The sequence below is a fragment of the Serinus canaria genome, chromosome 2, assembly GCF_022539315.1.
Source record: "Serinus canaria isolate serCan28SL12 chromosome 2, serCan2020, whole genome shotgun sequence".
Taxonomy (NCBI): domain Eukaryota; kingdom Metazoa; phylum Chordata; class Aves; order Passeriformes; family Fringillidae; genus Serinus; species Serinus canaria.
This window is the reverse complement of record NC_066315.1, coordinates 49,261,235-49,282,191: the sequence shown is the minus strand read 5'-3', so window position 1 is coordinate 49,282,191 and position 20,957 is coordinate 49,261,235. Positions and strand designations below refer to the sequence as shown.

Genomic DNA, 20,957 nt, shown 5'->3' with positions numbered 1-20,957 from the left:
TATTAACACCATTTTCAGCACAAATCCAAAACATACCCCTCTTTCTGTGAAGAAAATTAACTATCCTAGCCAAAACCAGTATATAGTCACCTATGTCTCAACTTGCTGTCATAATTTCCCAGTGGCGCAGACCTAAAGTCCCAATTTGTGTTCAATATAAGCTTGGCTTTCATAGCAAAATTCCAGAGTTGAAAGTTAAATCCTGCTCAAATGCTCTTTTCCAGTAATTTTAGAATGCAAGTAGGTAGATAAAGATGTCTCCTAGTTTTCACAGAGGTACTTTCATTCACTGTGAAGAGCAATGATGGAGAGGATTGTAATTTTGTTGACCAGCCTTAATCTCGCAAAACCTGCATGTCAGGGCCTTAAGTGTACTTGTTTAGAAAAGTAGGTCCTAAAACTGATACTAGGCTTTAGATTATTAACTTTGGTTTTTTTTGATTGAAGGATATGTTCTTGGGAGAAGTCACAAGTTCCAGTGATGAAGAAGATGGTTGCAGTACTTCTGCTGTGGAGGATATTTTACAAGAAGACCAAGTTTGGCCTCCGAGTTGTAATGTAATCAGCCCTGGTAATGAGTGTAGCAGACAGTGCAAATCATGTGAGCATGGTTTTGATGCAGAAATCTCACTTAATCTGAGTTGGAATGAAAAGAATATTCATATCAGTCCTAAGATGTCAAGCAAGGAGAGAGATGCTGAAAGAAAGCAAGCTGAAGGTGCTGCTCTAATGACAAACATAGTAACTAACAAAAATTGTTTGGAGGAGAATTCTGGGGATGTGGATACTGAGAACACAAAACTAACTGGAGCAACAGCACACAAATCAGAAGACATGGAAGAACAGAAAGGAGATGGTGAGGACATGGACAGTGAAGAGGGAGATTCTTCAGTAGATTTTATGATACAAAGTTTCAAGCCTCAGAATCAGATAGAAAGATATAGTGTGGTAGAGCAAACAGAGGAGAATGTAACCTTAATTAGAGCTGTTGATAATGAGGGTACACATGAAAAATGTGGTGAATTAGTGAATGCAAAGAGAGATAAATTAGTAGCACAGAGAGAAACTTCTAGAGAAGCATCTGTTCTGCAGAGTGTTTCTCATTTCCTATCTAAGCAATGCACTGTGCTTCAAAGAGAAGATGCGGAGGAAAAATCTGATGTGTTGATAGAAAATGAAGTGGTTGAAAATAAATCAAAAAATGTAGTCAAATTAACTAATATGGCTGGAGCTATTGAGATCTCTGCACACTCTCAGTGCTCTGAAATAAAATATGACAGTGAAGAGATTCGGGAGAAACAACATATGCAAACAAAAGATAAAGTGAACAGAAAATGTGAACCAGAGACTGTTAAAGTCTCTAGGCATTACTTACCTGTATCTGCTACTGAAGGAATCAGAACTTTGTCAGTCTTTCCAAATTATGAACACATCAAAAGTGAAGACATGAATATAACCAGAGCTCCAACTCCTGAACTAACTATGAAATTTAACAGAGGAAGTGTTCTAGAAATAGCTGAATTGTCAGAACTACTCCATAGTGCAGAAAATGTAAAACTAGTAGATGTAAAGGAGGTGGTAGGTTTACAAAGTAAACCACATCACGAGGAAGATGGTAGTAATTTATCTCAAAGGAAGTCAAACTTTGAAAATATACTTGCACTACCAAAGAGAGTATGCATTATTGGTGCAGAAAGCAGTTTAGCTAAGTGTGAATCCTCTGTGTTAGATTTTACAGAAGTGAAAGGTGAAATACAACAATCTGAAAACTTACGTAAGACGTTAGAATGTGGGCAGTCCAAATCTCAAAACTTTAGACTGTTTGAATGTCTAGAGACCGAAGTCAGAGTTAATCCAGAAGATTGTGGAGGGGAAAGCAGTGAGTTGTTAGCAAGAGGGGATACAACTGAATCTATCTTAATAGAAAGTAATCCTATTTCTCAGGAACAGTGTGCAAAACCTCTGACTCAGCTCTTGATAACTGAAAATATTAAATGTGATGAAATAGAAGGGAAATTAAATAAACAATGCAAGGAATTGGTGACTGAGACTTGCTCCAGTTCACTGAAGGAGGAAAAGAATGTTGTGAAGAAGAATGATATTTTGGAGATCATTTGCCAGCCTACTTCAGAAATGGAATATAGAAGTAGCTTGGCTTTTTCTGTTCAAAAGAACTGGGAGAAATGCTGTATAAGTAATGAGGAAACCAGTTCTCCTGTGCAAGTGGGAATTGGCTTGGAATCCACAAGATCTCCTGATCGAAATTTCAGTCTTCAGAAAGTTGTTGGTTTCCTTGAAACTAACTTAGTAGGAAAGGCTGCTTTTTCCTGTACTTGGGAAGACAAGGGACGTACAAATTCCATTATGAGTAGTACATTTAACTGTTCTTCAGATAACTTAGAAGAGGGTGCTGAGATTCTGTCTGCTGAACAAGTCAACATGGACGGAGAACTGGGCTGCCCTGAGAGAGAATATGTACACAAAAATGAAGAGAAAACTTCAGATAAGGAGCAGCCCGTAGATAAAGAACCTCAGGCATCTGTTGAATCACAGATCATATATGCAAACCCATATAAGAAGAATGCTTTTCTCCGAGGGTTTGATTATCAAGAATCAGGATGTAGGACTTCTGCGTGGAAGGTTAGAACAGATCCTTCTAGAACTACTTCTCTAACAGGTGGGGGAGAAAGTAAAGAACTGAATGGTTTTGTGGGTTCTGGGGAAAACGCCATAATAAAGTGTAGAAGTGATTTTGATATGCCAGAGCAGAGCAATGACTCTGAAGAGAAAGACTGTTCTATACAAAAAGTTAAGTATGTGAAGTGTTTTGAATGCGTTCCAGTGTTTAGAAACAAAGTGAGAGCTTCCAGCAGAATTGCATTGGATGCTCTGGAAACTGGTGCAATTGTTGATGCTGATTACCAAGTATGTGAGCTTCAGTCAACGATACACCCAGGAAATACTTTCACAGCTAGTCACCTAAAAGCAGACACTGTTGTGGGTGTGAATACACACTGTGAATCAAACAACTCTGGAGAAACTGCAAATGAGTGGTCAAGTGTGACTGGGGAGAGTTATCCTGAAGACTCAGCCTCTTGGAAAACAAAATGTATATTAGTAACCTCTGAAAATACTGAGAGTGCTAATGAACTCATGGAGTCTAACATAGCTGGATGCATCGGTCACAGTGAGGAAAGTCTCTTAAAATCTGGAACATCAAAAGAAACCCCTGTGATGCCAAATGCTTCAAAAAATAGGTTGCCACTATGCAAGATGTTAAGCAAATTCTCAGAAAATTGCAGGCTGACTGTAAAAACCAGTAAATTAAATGCAAGAATGTTAGCGCTTGGCAATTTCTTAGAAGAAAATGATTCTGCAAAACTTCAGTCAAATGGGAAACAAGGTTTATTACACAGTGTTGATATGGGGATCTCAGTGTTTGAAGAATATAATAATAATAATCAAACTTACTCTGCTTGCAATACAGGAGAAAGCAGCACTGATGTTATCATAGATAGTGGTACAAAAAAAATTTTACTCAATTATCTTCCAAATCCAACTCTCTCTGATGTAAGGTGCAGTTGTCAAACAGTTGGTCAGCTTTCTGAACCACAAAAGACAGTATTTGAGAAGTTACATTTGGTGGAATCAGAATCTTATGCTCTCAAGAAGAGCAATAAGTGGAAGTGTAAAGGGCAAGAACCATCTGAAATCTTGACTGTTTCTACCAAAACAGCTGCCCAAGTAATGCATACCAAGCTGTCAAAGAAACTGTTTCAAGGTAAAAGAAAAACAAAGACTCTTAAAGTTACTCAGCCAGTTCTTGAAAATGCTGGTGCTTCTGTGGCAAAGAAATGCTCATCTGAGATGATAAATAAAATCAGGGAAGAGATAGGTCCTCCTCTACCCCCCTTGCTACTGCCTCTGATTGCTACTCCTCCAAAAACTGCCTGTCCTGTGTCCCCGGCAATGTCTTCTACAGATCAATTCTCTCTGCTTTCCCCTCTTGATGACCTTATATCCCCACTATGCAAAACTCCTGTTCTTCCTCTCATGTCCCCATTAACAGATACTACAGCAGTAAAATCTGCTATTTTATTTTCTCCTCCCTCACCCTCAGAAATGGCAGTAGGTAGAAGGATTTGCTCCTCACCTTTGAAATTTTGTACTTCCATTCCAAAGCATGCACTTCCTGTTCCAGGAAGATTTCCTCTCTTTGCAGCAGTTAGTGCTGGTCCAGGCGCTCCTCAGAAGAACTCTGTGAAAATATTGGACACTATGTATCCAGAGCTGTCTGCAAGGGCAAGGACACTAAACATTCTGAAAGGCAATATTCAGCTTAACCGATGTACTTTTTCAGACAGCCAAAGTTTGCCAGGACCTGTGTCTCAAGCAGGTGGATTCAAAGCAATTGCATCTACCTCAACTGCTTTTGTTAAAGCTGGGAGCAATTTGAAATCTGATAGTAGCAAAGATGAAGACAAAGATGTGCAAAATCAGAAATTCTTTTCAAATCATCTTGGAAAAAGGACACTACTGCAGGTATCTATGCCAAGAAGTGCCAAAAGACTGAGGCTGGACAGTGAACCACCAAGGATGGAGCCCAGTGATAATACTGCTGTCAGAAATACTAAAAATACCATTTCCGAAATGCTGGAGGCTTTCCATAGTAAAAGCTATGAAATCAGTGATTCATCACAGTGTTCCAATTTAGAAGAACCACGACCAGTAAAGAAGGATTTTGACTGCCAGAAAGTTTCTTTGGCATTAAAGAAAGTTGCTGAATCCTGTTTTGACTTGTTACCAGTTATCAAAGGTCATGTGTATGTTGGTAATATCTCAAAGATTCCAGTAATGAGAGATGAAGAGAGAGAAGTTGTCTACGAATTTGGTATTAAAAAGAAGGTAAGTAGCATAATTTTTAATTTTATTGTTTAATAATCACTTCTGTGCAGATAGAGTCTAAGTCTGTAGTATTTGAATTCTCAATTGTTGTGGCAATGTCCTGTGCCAAAGTGTAGTCTTGAAAGGTTATTAGAAATCTAAATTTTTATAACATAAGAAAATACAGAACTGCACAAGAAATTACTGTTCAGTGGTGTCCAAGATGCAAAACTGCAGTTATAAATACATATGCTTTTCTGATGTATACATAAACCACTTTTTTTTTGAAGCACTTTTTGAAGTGGACAGTTGTAGGAGTTTCTCCAAAATTACTCTATTTTTTTTTTAATTACAAAAGATAAACTTCAATGTATGTGCTGGTATATAGTTTAGTTCTATATTTACTTTTACTATTCTACATCAGGTAATTAAATTTAATTTTACTGGAAAATTCTTCCCTTATTTTATTTCTCAGAACTTCCTTAGCATCAGTGCTGAAAAATTTTGCTTCAGTTGCCATCTTTCTCATAGATAATTTGTAGTTTACAGCAGAGCAATTCACCAACTGGTATATGGCAGCATTTTGTCCTGTTGCAGTCCTGGTACGTAATTCAGTTCTCCTCAGAAGTTGCTACCAAGATCTCAGGTCTCCTTGTTAGGAGTTGTCAAGTCTGGTAACTTCATAGAAGCAAGGCTTGTAGCTTTATGTTTTCAGGTCCAGCCAGTAGCAAGCCCAAGTACATACTCCTAGTAGAGAGACATGCACACAGTACACACCTGTTCATATTCCCTTGTCTGGTTAATCAGGTTGAAATCCTGGTAGAGGAAAATACATTCATATATATACAGATAATATGGATTCCCCCAGCAGCAAACATTAGGAACTCAGTATATTCAGAAGGTGACTGATATTCTTCTCACTTGTCTCATGCACTGACAAACATAGAAACACAGAAGTGTACACACATTCCTCCAGCAGCTGGTCTGGACTTGTGTCTGGGCCTCAGACTTGTGGTCTTTCAGGTAGCTGGCTTAGACCTTCTGGTTCCTCCCAAAGCTAACACTCAGAATCTCTGTTGTCCACAGATACCCAGTCTGAACTGTGTACTCTCCAGCACCTGGCTTCTAAACCTCTTATTCTACTCACCCACTTTGAGGTCTCCCTCTGAGCATCCCCTAATAAGTCATGCACACTCTGCACAATCCCAGTATTTTTTTTTTCCTTGCATCTCATATTAAGTCCCATGTTATTATAGGCAGAAACATCTCCTCCCTATCTCCTGCAGTATGTACAGTGATCTGGAGAAAGACTGCTGTTAACTTACCTAGTAAATCTCACACCTGAACAATGGGCTGTTTGATCTTCTGTGGCATCTTTGGAAGTAGCTAAGTCAGGGTGCTTACATTGCTCTGATTAGGTTATTTGGGTTACTCTACCTGTCATTATTCCTCTCCTCGTTCCTTCTACTTGTCATTATTCTCCTTGTTCTTTGAGGAAGATTGTTGTTAATAACATAACTAAACAATTTATATTAAAACAATAGTAGTCCTGTTCTTCATTTGTTTATTGCATGTTTATTCTGGGAAGTTGCCTGCTCCTCCCTCTTTTTTCTTTCACTCATTGCCTCTGATTTACTTTCCTGCATTTTTATATGTATATGCAAACAGTATTCTTGCAAATAAGATAGTAGTTCTTTTTACTTGTTATACGTCTACAATGTTGTCAAGTATTCTTCAGTATGTAACAGTCTAACAATATATTTTGTGTCTTATAGCATTTAGCAGAGTCCTTGCTTTGTGTTATTCTCAATAAGCTGAAAGCTCAGAAGAATGCTCCAAATTATAATTTCAGTCAGGCTCTGTGTCGAGTCTATGTAGGAATTTGTCGACAGTTGGGAGATTTGGAAAGAGCTCGCCTTTTCTGCTATAGTCTACTTAAAGAAGGTATAGTTTGGTTTAGTGGCCTTATATCGTACATGTGCTGTGTTGTCTTTGCTGTAGTGTGTCAGAATTACTATGTTTGTAAAAACAAACAGAAATCCTTTTCAAGGGTTGTTTTCCTCTTCAAGGCTTGTTTTCTAGAACTTTTTTCTGTAATGCAGAAATGTAGACTGTTCTAGAAGAAATTCCCCTTCTCATAGTTCCATCACATCGGTGCTGTAGTTTTGTGGTGTCCTGGGCTCTTAGTAGTCTACTTATTTTTCCAAGGAAATATTTCATTTAGGACACTGTACTTTCATTTCCCCACCATCTCCAAAATGATAATGTGATTTCTCTGAATTTTGTCCTTTTAGCCTATTAGTGTTTTCTTATTTTAATTGAGTAGGTATTGATTCATAAAGTGTGATTTAAAACCAGGTATTTAACATAGTGTCAGGCGCTGGACAATACCTTGATCAAAACCAGGGTATTTTTATTATATGTTCTCCTTAAAATCTTTTTACTTTCTATTATCCAAATTCTTGCTTTGTTTTTTCCATTTTCGTTCCCTTACTTTACTCTGCCTTTTGGTCACAGGAACAAAGGTACATACTATTGCTAAGTTAAGAATCTTAGTTTTGGGAGATTAAAACTCACTAAGTTTGAAAATAGTTTACTGGTATCTGTGTTTAACATTAAAGTAAAATTCAAGAGCACTGACAAAGTGCTAAAGCTTGAGATTGTTACAATTACTTGCTATCTTTCATATAACATTCCTGTCTTTTTTCTTTGTTTTATCTTAAAAAGGTTTGTGATTTCATTTTGTTCTTAATGACCATTTTTTGAGGGGGTTTAATATTTTTGTTTGAATTCTTTTTCAAATTCCTATTTTCCCCTCTGTTTTTCTATCCTTCAGTCTGTTATAATTATACTTTTACTTTTTTCATGTTAATAGTTTTAATACTGCACCATGTTAGAAACTATTACTTGTCAGATATATATTTTCTGCGTCTAAAATAATAATTAAGCATTTTGTTTTGCAGTATCTTACTGCTTTTTCTTTTCGTGGGCTCTTGCAAATATTAAACATTTCCCCTTTTTCCTTTCTTTTTTCTTTCTAAGATCCAAACTTTAATAGCTAAATTCAGACTTTTATTGGATGATTTTCTCTTCTATACATTGAATTGCATAAGTTTCTATTGTCATTGCTCTGTGGTTTTATAGTTATTTTTTGAGTGGGAACAGCTGTAAACACATCCTAAGTGCTGTTTAGGCATTTTAAAATTTGTTTGGTTTTATTTCATTACTATGCATTTATTTTGGGGTTTTCTCTTTCACGTAGTTTCACATATTCCCATCAGAATTATGGCAACACAAGCTACACAATTACCAAATTCACTATAAACAGTCAGTATTGCTTCTTTAGACCAACATCATTTGTTGTCTTGATGTCTTGTCCATCATTTTTGTTCTGTTCTCCTTTCAAGTATTCTGTTTAAGTGACTATAAATAAAATGTTACCTTTCTGGTTAATTTTCCTTTCACCTCTCCTCTGTTGCCTCCCTTTTTTCTTTTTTTTACTTTTTTTTTTTAAATGCCCCTTGAACTCTTACTCATTGTTGAGTGAATTTTATAAGTGTTTCAAATTCCTGGGCAGGCAATTCTAGTTGTCAGTAATTCTAGTTCACCAGGAGTCCTGATAGGAAAACGTTCTGAGAGAAAAAAATGAATTCTTCACATGATATAAAGCTTCAGACTAGAAGGTCCCTCCAAAACATTGAAGTATATATCCTTTGTGTTCATTATAGCTTCTTGATTTGATATATTTTGATATGTTTTCTAGTACTTAAGATCTTTCAAAAAATCTAGAAGTTATGCTGAAGTGAAGAGGGAAGGTCCATTCAGCTTTTAGATTTCATTGTTTTTTGTATAGTGTTTCAGGCATATGCATTCCAGTACAGCATTTAATGCATGAAAGTATCTGCTTTTTTACTTATTCCAATGAATTTGTTATTGCTTACAGTCTACACACTCATGTTTTATCTTAGTATTTTGCCTTGGAGCTCTCAGCTTTGATATTCAGAAGGGTCTTTTGGCTTCCCATTGATGGCCTGGAACTGTCCTGTCAACTGATGGTTGTCAGATACTTGCTCTGAATTACTTTATTGAATGAGGATTCTTCAATTATATGGAGTAGCACAAATTTTTACATCTATGGAAGTATAAATAGTAGCATGCAACATTCATATATGCTCACATACAACTTGCATAATATGTAATTTCTCTGACAAAGTCTGGGAAAATTGCTGAGGAATATCAGATTTGAATTGTGTGAAAGTTCTTTGCAACCTTTATATATATATCCATATATATAATTACATATAATTTCGCAGGTGTATGGGTGCAAGGTATTAGCAAGCACTGTAGAAATTTTTTTGACTAATTCTAGTTTGGCCCAGTGATCAGAATGCTTATTTGTGACTGAAATGTATTAAGTAGGTTGTTGGAGAGTACCTTCCAGTCTAAGTAAATCCTAAAAGAATCCCGTTTCAATCGTCTAAGACCATTCTCCTTAGTGAACTTAAGTGAAGTAAGAAAGATGAAAGGAGAGGGAGTGAAATTACAATAGGGGAGGTGGCTTAAGGGATGTCAGGGTTCTGCTGGTGTTTCTTGTTTGGTTTTTTGGATCTTTTCTTCTTATTTAGTCTCAGGACTGAGATGTGCTAGTGCATCTACCTTAGGCTTCAGTTGTGATGTGACTTCTGTGCCTTTTTTCCTAGTTACCTTGCTAAATGTACTAGCTTTTAATGCCTGAATATATTCATTTTTGTGTTTTAAAATGTTAAAAATTTACTTAATTATTTCTTTTCTTTTTCCTTAGACTATCCAGACTCAGAAAAATTGATTTTATTTATCACAAATGTATGGTCTGACATATTTGTCTTCCAAGGTGCAATTAACAAAGCTATGCAATTAGTTGTCAGGAAGAGTGCAAGCAATGAGATGCTGGCCTGTTTAAGTGCTTATCTCAACTGGGAACAGGTAATGTCTGATTTCATTGTCAGTGTTTGCTTTTGTCTACATTGGTTGCTTTGCTGGCTGAATCAAATCAAGCAACTTTCTTTTCTAATGAAGGGTGTGAATATCCCATGGAGTCTGTCCAGTTGCACAACTAATGCCTCTTCAGGCACTTTTCCCCTAGTTGTCTAGACCCCACTAGAATACAATACTTTTCTTGTTTTCCCATCTACTGAACATTAAAAGTAAAGGTTGTTTTTAAACTTTTAACTAGAGCATTGTTGGACTAGGGAATTCTTTCCATCTGTGGAAAGAAACATCTTTGAGATGTTTCTTTCTTTTGCTTTATATTGTTGCTTTTTAAAATATGTATTTTATATATATTTTAAAATATAAAAATAAAAATATATATATATATTTTTTATATATGTCTTTTGTAGTTCTCTGTGTGACAGGTAATATTTTACTGCAGTTATTTTCAAGATGAGCCTGTCTCTTTTTGCTCATGATCTTTTTGCAAGGTAGACTGTAAATACTTGTTTATCACAAAAATCCTCAATTACATAAGCAGTTGGTGTGGTTTATACAAAACCAGTGATACCAGGAGAAGGATGATCAGTGAGAGCTGACTTCAAGCCTTTGAGCTGTTTGGCAAATCATTTAATTTCTATCAGTTTTCAGCAGGCTCATATTACCATCCTGAAAAGAATGTTGCAAGGAGGGAAAATTGAAATCATTGGGAGCAATTTTATATCATGCAAATGGAAAGCCAGAGGTGCTTTGCTTCTAAAGAAGTTTGTGTAACAGGCGTGTATGTCTGTTTAAAGGCTAGGGTCCCATATATTTGAAAACTCCATATTAATGCCGGGCTTGCTTCCTGAAAATAAAATAATTTTGTATATATCAAGTGAACAAAGTCATATTGATTCATAGCTGTCCTAGTTCTGGCCAGAACAGGGTTAATTTTTGCAGTTGCTAAAAGGGGTCATGGCTGGGACCTGGTGGTTAATTCTGTACCACCTCACATCATTACTAGGGATATGGGGAATGGAGTCTCTTCCAGGGAGAATGAGTCCCTTCCAGGCCAGCATAGTGTGATGGAGGGAGAGGTTGTGTATTGTTGTTTCCATGTGAATTGTTGGTCTCTCTTTTGTACCCTCCATCATTAGTATTTATTTTTATTACTCTTTGTATTCTTATGTCATTGCTGTTTCCAGTAAATTGTTCTTCTCTCAACCTGTCATCTTTATATTTTGTGCCTCCAGTTCTCCTCTCCATCTCACAGAGAAGAGGAAGGGAGAGGAGGGAGGAAGCTAGCTGTGCTTGGTTTCAGTGGCAGCACTAATTTGGAGAATATCATTCCTAAACCATGACAATAGCTCATCTATTCCCTAGCCTAACATGCTGCTCTACAACTGCCTAAAGGAATGCAGTAGTCTTACTGCTGTCATCATAGCCTTTAGGTGTTGTATGATTTTTTTTCTTTAATCTCTGAAGCCAACCCTGAATTTAATTTGATATCACTGAAATTACAGCCCCTTAAACCTCCTGCTTTAGTGCAGGAGTGAGTTAATTTGGCATGGATGTGTGTCTGTTTTTTTAACTATTATATCACAGTTGTGATGTAGCATTAAGCTCTGGTATTCAGTTACGCTATACTGCAGTCCCTGTTTAGCAAAGAGTTTGTATTCTCCATTCTATTAGGTTACAGCTTTTAGTATCATGCCAGTAGAGATGCACGTAAGAATGTCCTAGTAAATGTTCCTGGAAATATTAATTCTTTGCACTCACACTACCTACTTTATTAATGGATCTCTGAAATATGAGAGCTGCTGCAGCTGGGGAGAAATACCTCAGAATTTTCTATATTGAAGATAGGAGATGACATCATCCTGTCTGTACGCTCTGTTTTACTTGGGTAGAAATACAGATAAAAGTTTCAAGTAGATTGTGATTAACAGTCTGTTATACATATAATTTTAGGAGAAGATTGTTCTACTTCTGAAACTAAAGCTCACTTGGGATGGGTATTTATTTCTTGGTAAAAGTATGTCATTGCACCATGGCAGAACTTGCCAATTATATGAGGTTTTGTACTGAGGAGATCTGCCAAGCACACATTCTGTTTATATGATAAACCTAGACTTTTTTTATACGTCAGATATTAAAAAAAAGTTTGCTTTTAAATTTCCTTTCTTCCCTTAGCTGTTTAATTAGCAGAATGGTTTCACATGTCGTATTTATTTACCTGAACTATTGAAAGTATTTGCTTGCAAATTCACCCCTAATGAAGAATAAAGAGTAATAAATTTTAAAATATTTATATTAGACTAATTATTAGCTATATTAGATTAATCTTCTTGCACTGGAAAAACATGCTTCTTACCTTAATGCTGCATTGAGAGAAATAAAAATCCCCAAATTGTAGGAGGAGATGAGAGAGTGGGAATGAGATCTGTGTTTTCTTTTGTTTGGGTATTTTTTTCCCAAACTCTCCTTTTAGTTAAAGTGTCAGGAAAAATTCCTAGTACTTGAAGGTTTTGGTTTATGTATTCTATTTGTTTGTGTTAATTCAACCCAAAAGTTGGATATATGGTGTAAGAAGCTGTACACAGTCAGTATCAAATATTTGTAAAGAGTTTGGTTCTGGGCTGGTAACTTTTTATGCATTAAGATAATTATCTTCTACAATTCCAGAGTTCATCTATAGATGCTGGTATTATGGTCTCAAACCTGCTTTTAGAAATGCAGTCATGTACAAAAGTAGAATTTCACCTGAGTGAGCAGTATGGAGAAAATCTCAGTGAAGATGCTTGGCAGTATATATTAGCTGTTGATCTACTCTGCTCTCACATGAAGTGGGATTGGACACATGCTAATGTTATAAGGTATTGTGGTGAACACATCTTTCAAATGTTTTCCTTTGTGTTTTTTCTGTGGTTTTTTTTGGTGGTGTTTTTTTTTCCCAAATTCATCATGACTTAGCTTTTAACATAATGAAATGTTGCATAGGTATTTAGAAAATGAGGATGCTTCTGCCTGATGAGACCTAGATTACTGTGTATGTGTGCATTATTTTAAGATAGGAGGAATGATCAATGAGGAAATGCAGTATTTTATGGTGTTGTCCCAAGAAATGAACCCTGTTAGAGCTATTCTAGTAAAGAATTGCTTTCAAAATAGCTGTATAAGATTTCGAGATTGTCTGTCAGTGAAGCAAAGTGATTGTCTTCTTCTGAACTTACTTGTTGAATTCCCCTTCCCCCACAGTAGAAAACGAGAGTGGAATTTCTGATATGAAAATAACCCTGCTTCCGTGCTGGAAGTGAAATGTATCCATACTCATTAATGTAGTATCTTGATTTCAGTCTGATTTTAATTCTAAAATAATTGTAATACTTAGAGACAATGTCTTGAATTTTCTTTGAACCTAAAATCCAGGATATGGACTGCTACCATACTTAATCTTGTCTGAAAGACTCCATTTTGACAGCTACACTGATCTGACAGCCTTGATTTTCTATATAGAGGTTACAATACTTAGGAGACATTTGTTTATCTGTGACATAACATAATAAGTGATGCTTATAATCATTGTCTTCTATATAAATTCCATACCTTCAGATAGTAAAGAAGGTTTTTTTGTTGAAATACTTTTAAAATTAATACAAATCAGCTTCAGTGAAACATAAGTACTCTTAATTAAAGCTATATCAAGGTGATTGTCTCTTGAGTTGTGCTGGTAATAGGTAACTAGGTCTATTAGCATAATTTTAAGGATTAAAAAAAGTTTTACTTTGGGTCATTTTAGGTTTAAAAACAAGCATCACATCCTACTTGTAACATACAAACTGAATTTTCAGTCATGTAAGAAACTTACAGAACATATCAGCATGACATTTGAAAGCAACATGATTTCATATACATTTGTCAAATCAGTCTGTGTAAAATTAGTAATAAACAAAAGAGTCATTTGTGTTTGAATACTATAACCACCCCTTCATGCAGTATGAGATTTTCCAATTAATTTTTCTTTCACAGCAAAGTGCTTTGGCCTTCTATGGATAACTGGATAAAGAAGAGAAAGGGGCATGAAACTGCTCAATCAGTTCGTGATAGTGTTATAGCATTGACACTCAGGCTAATTGGTAAGTAATCTGAATTCTTGGTTGAACTTCTATTTTGTATAAGTATGTCTTAATGAAAGTGTCACCCCTGTCTGGAAAAGGGGTTGAAGTATTATTGAATTTATTGGATCTTTATGCAGGTATTTTCTGTTTATCAGCCTGTGGGAAGAAGGTACTTAAGTTTTGAGAGATGTCATATAGATTCATGATAACAAATACCAGCATGTTTTATGTATTTAAAATGAAATCATCTTCAGCCACATAGAGAATCATATAAATCCAGAATTGGAAGGGACCCACTAGGATCATTGAAATCCAACTCCTACCCTGTACAGGCTATCCGCAGGAATCACACCATGTGCCTAATGGGTCATGAATTCAGACAGGATTGGTGCTGTGAACAGTTCCCTGAGGAGCCTGTTCCAGTGCCTAACCAACCTCTGGGTGAAGAACATTTTTCTAATAGCTAACCTAAACCTCCCATGACACAGCTTCATGCCATATAGTTTCCAGCAAAATGTATAAAATGTGGTTTTTTATGCAACTTAGTACTATAATAAGTTTAAGTTAGATTAATTTATTTGGGATCTAGGTGGCATTTGATGTAAATATATATAATTTGAGTTTCAATAAATATTTTCAGTATGTATGCTATATGACATGGTTTATTTAAAAAATTGCATTCTTTCTGAGTTTTACACTTAAAAATTGTAAACCTATAGGAAGTTGAATCAATCTGGTGAAAAATGCCTTGGGGTCTTTAGTTACACAAGGAATAAGACAACTGTTGTTCCCAAGACAACATGGTAACAAGAATTTTTTGTAGTTAAAATTTGCATTTTCTGTTGATACTTCAACAGATCATTGGGAAGTATAAAAGCTGGGAAGTTGACTGTCTAAATAGTCAGATATGTAGTAACACTTTTTTTCTTTCAGGTCGATTAGGACAAATAGGTTTGAAGGAAGGCTATCTTGCTGCAGTGAAGAATATTAGTTCAGTAATTGGATTGTTTGTACAGCATGCAAAAGAGGAAGGTAATGTTCTTTTAGAGGAACTTGAGTGTAACATCCACAATGTGAAGTTTTTCAATGCCAGAATATAAATTAAGGCACACATGGCAAAACAGCCTGCTCTTGCAGTTTTCATTAGTGTATAACAGGTTTTCAGTTTGAGTTCCTTTCTGTTACAAAGTTAATGAGCTATTAACAATATTACCTTCTGTTTGAGACGGAGAAAAAATCTGAGATGGTTTCAGACACCTTGGAATTAGACTGTTTCATGTAAGAGCCTGTCCGCTGCATTAGAGATCACTTAAAGGGTGATCAAGTTAAGATCACTTGAAGGGTGATTGTAACTTGAGCAGTAATAGCTAATTTTTTTACCAGAGCAATTTATGCTGAAGCTTACTAATAAAATTGTTGTATTGGGAGAAAGACAGTTCAAGGTACTGATGAGATGAAACAAGGCAGTTAGAGCAGCAGAAATCCACATTGTTAAGTTACTCTGGATGTTAAGTACATTTTGCAATGAAGCATTTGTTAATGTTTGGGAGCTGTTTTGAACCAGCTGTATAACTTCTCTTCCTTGCAATCTCAAATGCTAACTTGGTAGTGTTTGGTGTACAGTGTATGTCTGTGTTTCAGACTCAGTGTAAACCTGACTGCTTTCGTAAGTCTGATTACTCTTAACTAGTCATTGGATTCTCATCTCCTGTACGCCCTTTGAGTACTAAAAAGTTGCTGAATTGGGAAAACTGGAAAGCATTAGTATAAAATGAGATGTTATGGAATTTGTGTCCAGATTGTCATCTGTCTACTTAATAGTTTTAGGCATCACAACTGTTGTTGTGTTTTATTTTCAGTTCTTGAATAATAGTTTCTATAGATTCAAGATTCCCTAAAACATTCTTGCTTATCAAAAAGTTTCTATAAGCTGATTTTTGTTAACTTTTTGCAGCTATTCCTTGGGGTGTGCAGCTGGCAGCCATATATTCACTATGTGACTTGGGTTCAAGCAATCCAGAAGGTATTGTTGAGGCCATCCGTGCCTGGAGAGCAAAAGTTCATAACAACGTCCCTTCTGCTATCACAAATGGCATAGCTGAAATCACCTCTCTGTGTGAAATGGAGCTAAACTAAAATGTAGGGAAGAGGACTGATCTAAAGGAAGAAGTGCCTTACCAATTAAGCAGTAGTTGGTTTCAGTTAAAAACCCTACAAAGTGGTGTGTCTTCTTGTATTTCATGCTATGAATCAGAATGTCTGATCATGCAAAGCAAGGTCAAGTATTTTATTTGGCTTTTCTGTTTGAAGGAAGAGTTTTTAAAAAATAAACAAAAATACTTGCTTTTCCTAGTAGCTGATTAGTGATCTGAAAATGAGTGCATCTTGAACTCCTGATATATTTGTGGTTTGATGACAAAAAAAAATCAGTAACTGTTTTTGTTTTTATACCTACATCAGTTTGGAGTATGGACTATTTGACAGAATATTCAGTGTGACTTGAAAACCTGGCTCTATTAATTTGTACTATTTTTATAAAGTAACCATTCAGAGAGCAGAACATTCCCCACATTCTGCTTTATTTTGCTCGGGTTGTCTTATAAACTTAATTTAAAATACTTGTGGAAACAGGTAGGAATTGACTTTTTTTGTAGCCATCATGTATGGAGTAACAGATACTAAATCTCTAAACTTGTATATACGGTGTATTCTGATATGTCTCACATTTGGTTTTGTTCCACTTGGAGAATTTTGTGTATGTAAATAGAGAGTTGATTCAAAAAAGGTTCATGTTAATAATGATAGCTTCACTACACTCTGTTTTTGTATCTTTCATAATAAAAGAGATGAATATCATTGTGTTCTTGTTGACCTTTTAAATAAACCAGAGTTAACTGTGTTTCTAGCTTATATAAATACTGTTTTAGGGTACAGTAGGAAATTACCTGTTGAGGTAATTTCAGTGCATGAATTGTCCATAACGTTGCATTTCTGGACATCTCTCCATAAGTTTCTGGTATGCTTTAGAGGCTTGGGAAGTAGCTTCTAAAAACTATTGAAACTTTATATTTTCACTCTGTGGTTGTGCCCATGTGAAGGGCTGAGCTTTGCTAATGCAAGATTCTTACTGTAATGAGACCTAGCTTCTGACAGAATTTTGTGGTGCTGATATGCATTGTGATTTTTGTACTTCTGCTAGGTATGACTACTAGTGCTGTCTCCTAGCCCTCTGTGAGTTTCTTTCCTCTGAGGTGAAACTGTGTAGAGCAAAGTGGCCATTGATTTCAGTTGCAGCTATAGCTGCTTGCACTCTGGACATCAAATTAACCTCAGTGAGCTTACCACAGACAATTCACTCAGTGAAAAATAATCTAGTAGTATTGGTGATACCTGTGCACAATAGGCATTGCCACAGATGTATGTCATTAAGTCTTCGAGTAGGAATTAATATAAATTAATTTGCCCCAGGTTGAAGCTGTATGATGTCTGGGACTCTGGACATTTTGGTGATTGTGAAGCCTTTGAGGATTTTATGTGTAGCCTTCATTTACCCTTCTTGCATGTCCTAGGGTGACTGGTATCCCCATCCATGTGTGTAATTTATGCTGGATATTATGTTCTGTGCCTTTAAGACTGGCCCTGCAGAGTGAAAGTCTTGTTTTGGGCCTCTTATCAGCCACTCGGCAGGACATACAGATAGTACAGTGCTGCTTTTTTGCTTTTTGCCCTGCTTTTGGCTTTTGCTCTTGCTTCTGCTTTGCTTCTGCTTTGCTTTTGCTTGCTCTTGCTTTTTTCCCTCTTCTCATTAGTTAATTTAACTAAACAGTCCAAATTCCTTCCTGGACTGCTTCCCCTTTTTGTTTGGACCTACCGACCTCCGGACTGGGACCGGGAAAATACTGAGATAGAGTTTGCATCTTGTGGCTACAGCAGCTGCCCCAGCGCCGGAGGGACCGATAACAGCGACCACCCCCAGGAGAGACTTTCTGAATTTGTCATCTTTTTTCAGAGCAGTGAAAGAGTGGTGTCATCCGGTATTGTTCATTTTGTGTGTTGGGGGGTGCTGTGCTTATCAAATAAACAGGTTCTTTCCACCTCTCTCCGAGGAATTCTTCCCGAACTGGTTGGGGGGAGAGGCCATGTGGGTTTGCTTTCTGAAGAAGCTCCTTTTTGAGGATTCTCTCCCAAATTTGCCCTAAACCAGGACATTGCACTAAAATGAGCACAAAATTCCTAAAGTGGAAGAAGTCAAAAGAAAGCACAGGTTGACAATAAAAGAAAGTATGGATCATAAATCTGAAAACTAAAGGAAATGGGAAACAGAACAAATGAAAAAACAAAGTAAGAAACAAAGTGAGTAGAGGATCACAGATGCTTCAGTGCAAAAATATTGCAACCTAAAAATCTTCACAGCAAATAGAAAAACTTAATTCCTTTATAATTTGAATAAAACACTGGCATTTGAAGTATGTGAGATTCATAGGAGAAATACCAGAATTTTCCTAGACAAAAAAAATTTAAAACTGTACTAATTTGGAAACAAATAAAAAAAAAATCAACCTACTCCAAACCATTTTCATGAAAAATATTCTGCTTATGTAACTGTAAGAAAAATTTTTGTGGGTAGTGGAAACATAAAACTGATTTTAAGTCTGTGTCCCTCTCTACTGCCACCCAATCAAACTGCATTGGAATAGGTAAAATTAGAATAATTAATACCCTGAAAGTGTTTGTTTCTGTTACGTACTAATCACTCATCATTCGTCAAAAATACTTGTAACTCCCACACAGTGTCAAAGTTATCATATTAAAAAAGCTATAAATTGTTGATATCCATAAAAGATAGTGATTTTCAGTATATGGAATGCTTTATCCATCTCAATATCTGTTCAAAATACTAAGTCCCATTTTGTTCAAAATAGCCATTAACACAGGGATTTACAGATTTCTATCATCATTTGCAAATTTTTGCTTTTTCTTTGTTCTCACACAAATATTGAACATGTGGCTTGTCAAAAACTATGTGTATCAGGAAATGTTCAAGTTTTCACTTCCTCCATGCCTTCTCATAATCCTAAACTAAAACATGAAAAATTGTCTTAGCTGCTAAGAATTTATTGTCAACAATCCAAGGCTAGACAAAATGCTAACAGTCAAAAATCATGTCAAATTAAAATACTCAGCTCTAGCAGTTCTTCTGACTCAAATACAGGAGACAGTAAACATGTATAATAGTTTATTTATAAGGGTAATTCTGACTATAGGCTTTTGAGTTCGTAAAGGTATTATTTGATATTTGAAAAATCCCTGATATGTCTTAACTCCAGGAAAAGAAACTTGTCATAAATATTGGAGAGCAGTGTAACTTTGTCAAGGTGTAGATGAACAGGATGCTGGAATAAGTTATTCAAGGAAAAGTTTTATTCATCTATTTTTCTTGTTTAGTTGCTTTCATACTAGAAGTTATTTTTAGAGTGTCTGAATCCTAACATGTTATACTGGCAAAATTATTTGATTGTTTATTCAGTCATCTGTTGCTGGAATACAAATTTTGGACATTCATACTTTTTATTGAACTTTGTTTCTACAAAAAGTAGCAACTTTGGGCTAGGCTATGTGTTAATGCCACTAGGGTATTTTCCAGAATGATTTTGACTCTATAGGGATAGCAGGAAATATTTTTCAGTGTATGTCACCGACATGTTTTATGAAAAATCCTTTCCTTGGGATTTTTCTCCTCCTGAGAAGCTGAGAGGCCTCAGGAACAAACGGTAAACAATTCTTACCTGCTGCTGTGGAATGCAACAGGGGGAATCTGTGATTGGTCTCATCTGGCTGTTTCCAATTAAGGGCCAATCACAGATGACCTGTCCAGACTGTTTCGGTCAGAGATGAGCCTTTGTTATTCATTCCTTTTCTATTCTTAGCTAAGCCTTCTAGTGAAATCCTTTCTTCTATTCTTTTAGTATAGTTTTAATATATTATCTATCATAAAATAATAAATCAAGCCTTTTGATACATGGAGTCAACTTTCTCATCTCTTCCCTCATCCTGGGACCCTTGTGGACAATACCACAAGTGTAAATTATTTCTTCATAAAATAAAAAAAAGTTGGACTCTAGACTGCTTAAAATTAATCTCTAGTTATTTTATCAAACCCTCTGAAATTGATATATGGTATGTCCTAGCTTCTGCTTTCACCTGCCTGTTTTGAACAAAAAGGGTTTCTGATCTGGACACTAGAATAAGACCAAAGCCATTGCGAGTTTTCCAGTTTGAAATGACTAATGAAATTACATGCTGTAATCTGTTTTAATAGATAAAACTGCATGTATGAGTGGAAAACAATCAAGAAAACACTAATATTTGTTATAAAGAAGTTGAAATTATGTGGTTAAAACACTTTGGAGTATAACCATTTAGCTTACCTTGTTGCCACTATACCTAATTTTTCACTTCAACAAAAGCCGTCTGGCTCCTGAAATTGCACAGGATGTCTCCCAGACCCAGTCTGGCACCAGTACCAAGTCAGGCTACTTTGGTACCAAGTGGCTCCTGCAATCTGCCATCAGGAACCTGGATTGGTGAGGTTTTTTTTTGCCAGGGAAAAGCGCCAGCGTAAGTGTTTAAGGGCCTGTGGCCTCAGAGTAGTAGGCTGCCTGCTGACATTCCACATTGCACAGGATGCCTCTCAGACCCAAGCTGGCACCAGTGCCAACTCGGGCTAGTTTGGCAGTGCCAAGTGGCTCCTGCATTCTGCCATCAGGAACCTGGGCAGGTGAGTTTTGTTTCCAAGGGAAAAGAGCTGGCATTGGTGTTCAGGGGCCTGTGACCTGGAGCGGCCAGCTGTCTCCTGAAATACCACATTGCGCAGGATGTCTCCCGAACCCAATCTGGCACCAGTGCCAACTTGGGCTATTTTGGCAGTGCCAAGTGGCTCCTGCAATCTTCCATCAGGAACCTGGGCAGGTGAGTTTCATTTCCCATTGAAAAAGTCCGGGGTTG

The 20,957-nt window shown here is 36.4% G+C and overlaps 1 protein-coding gene across 1 annotated transcript in view; it reads left to right on the top strand.

The window, feature by feature from the left end:
• ICE1 (interactor of little elongation complex ELL subunit 1) overlaps positions 1 to 18,050 on the top strand; it is a 40,938-nt gene extending 22,888 nt beyond the window's left edge. Inside the window, exons 14-20 of the mRNA XM_050971281.1 lie at positions 448 to 4,905; positions 6,660 to 6,828; positions 9,686 to 9,846; positions 12,520 to 12,710; positions 13,864 to 13,970; positions 14,886 to 14,984; positions 15,907 to 18,050. Of these exons, the coding sequence (XP_050827238.1) occupies positions 448 to 4,905; positions 6,660 to 6,828; positions 9,686 to 9,846; positions 12,520 to 12,710; positions 13,864 to 13,970; positions 14,886 to 14,984; positions 15,907 to 16,088 (5,367 nt within the window). The 3' untranslated portion in view covers positions 16,089 to 18,050. The remainder of the gene's footprint in view (positions 1 to 447; positions 4,906 to 6,659; positions 6,829 to 9,685; positions 9,847 to 12,519; positions 12,711 to 13,863; positions 13,971 to 14,885; positions 14,985 to 15,906) is intronic.
• Positions 18,051 to 20,957: the final 2,907 nt, after the last annotated feature.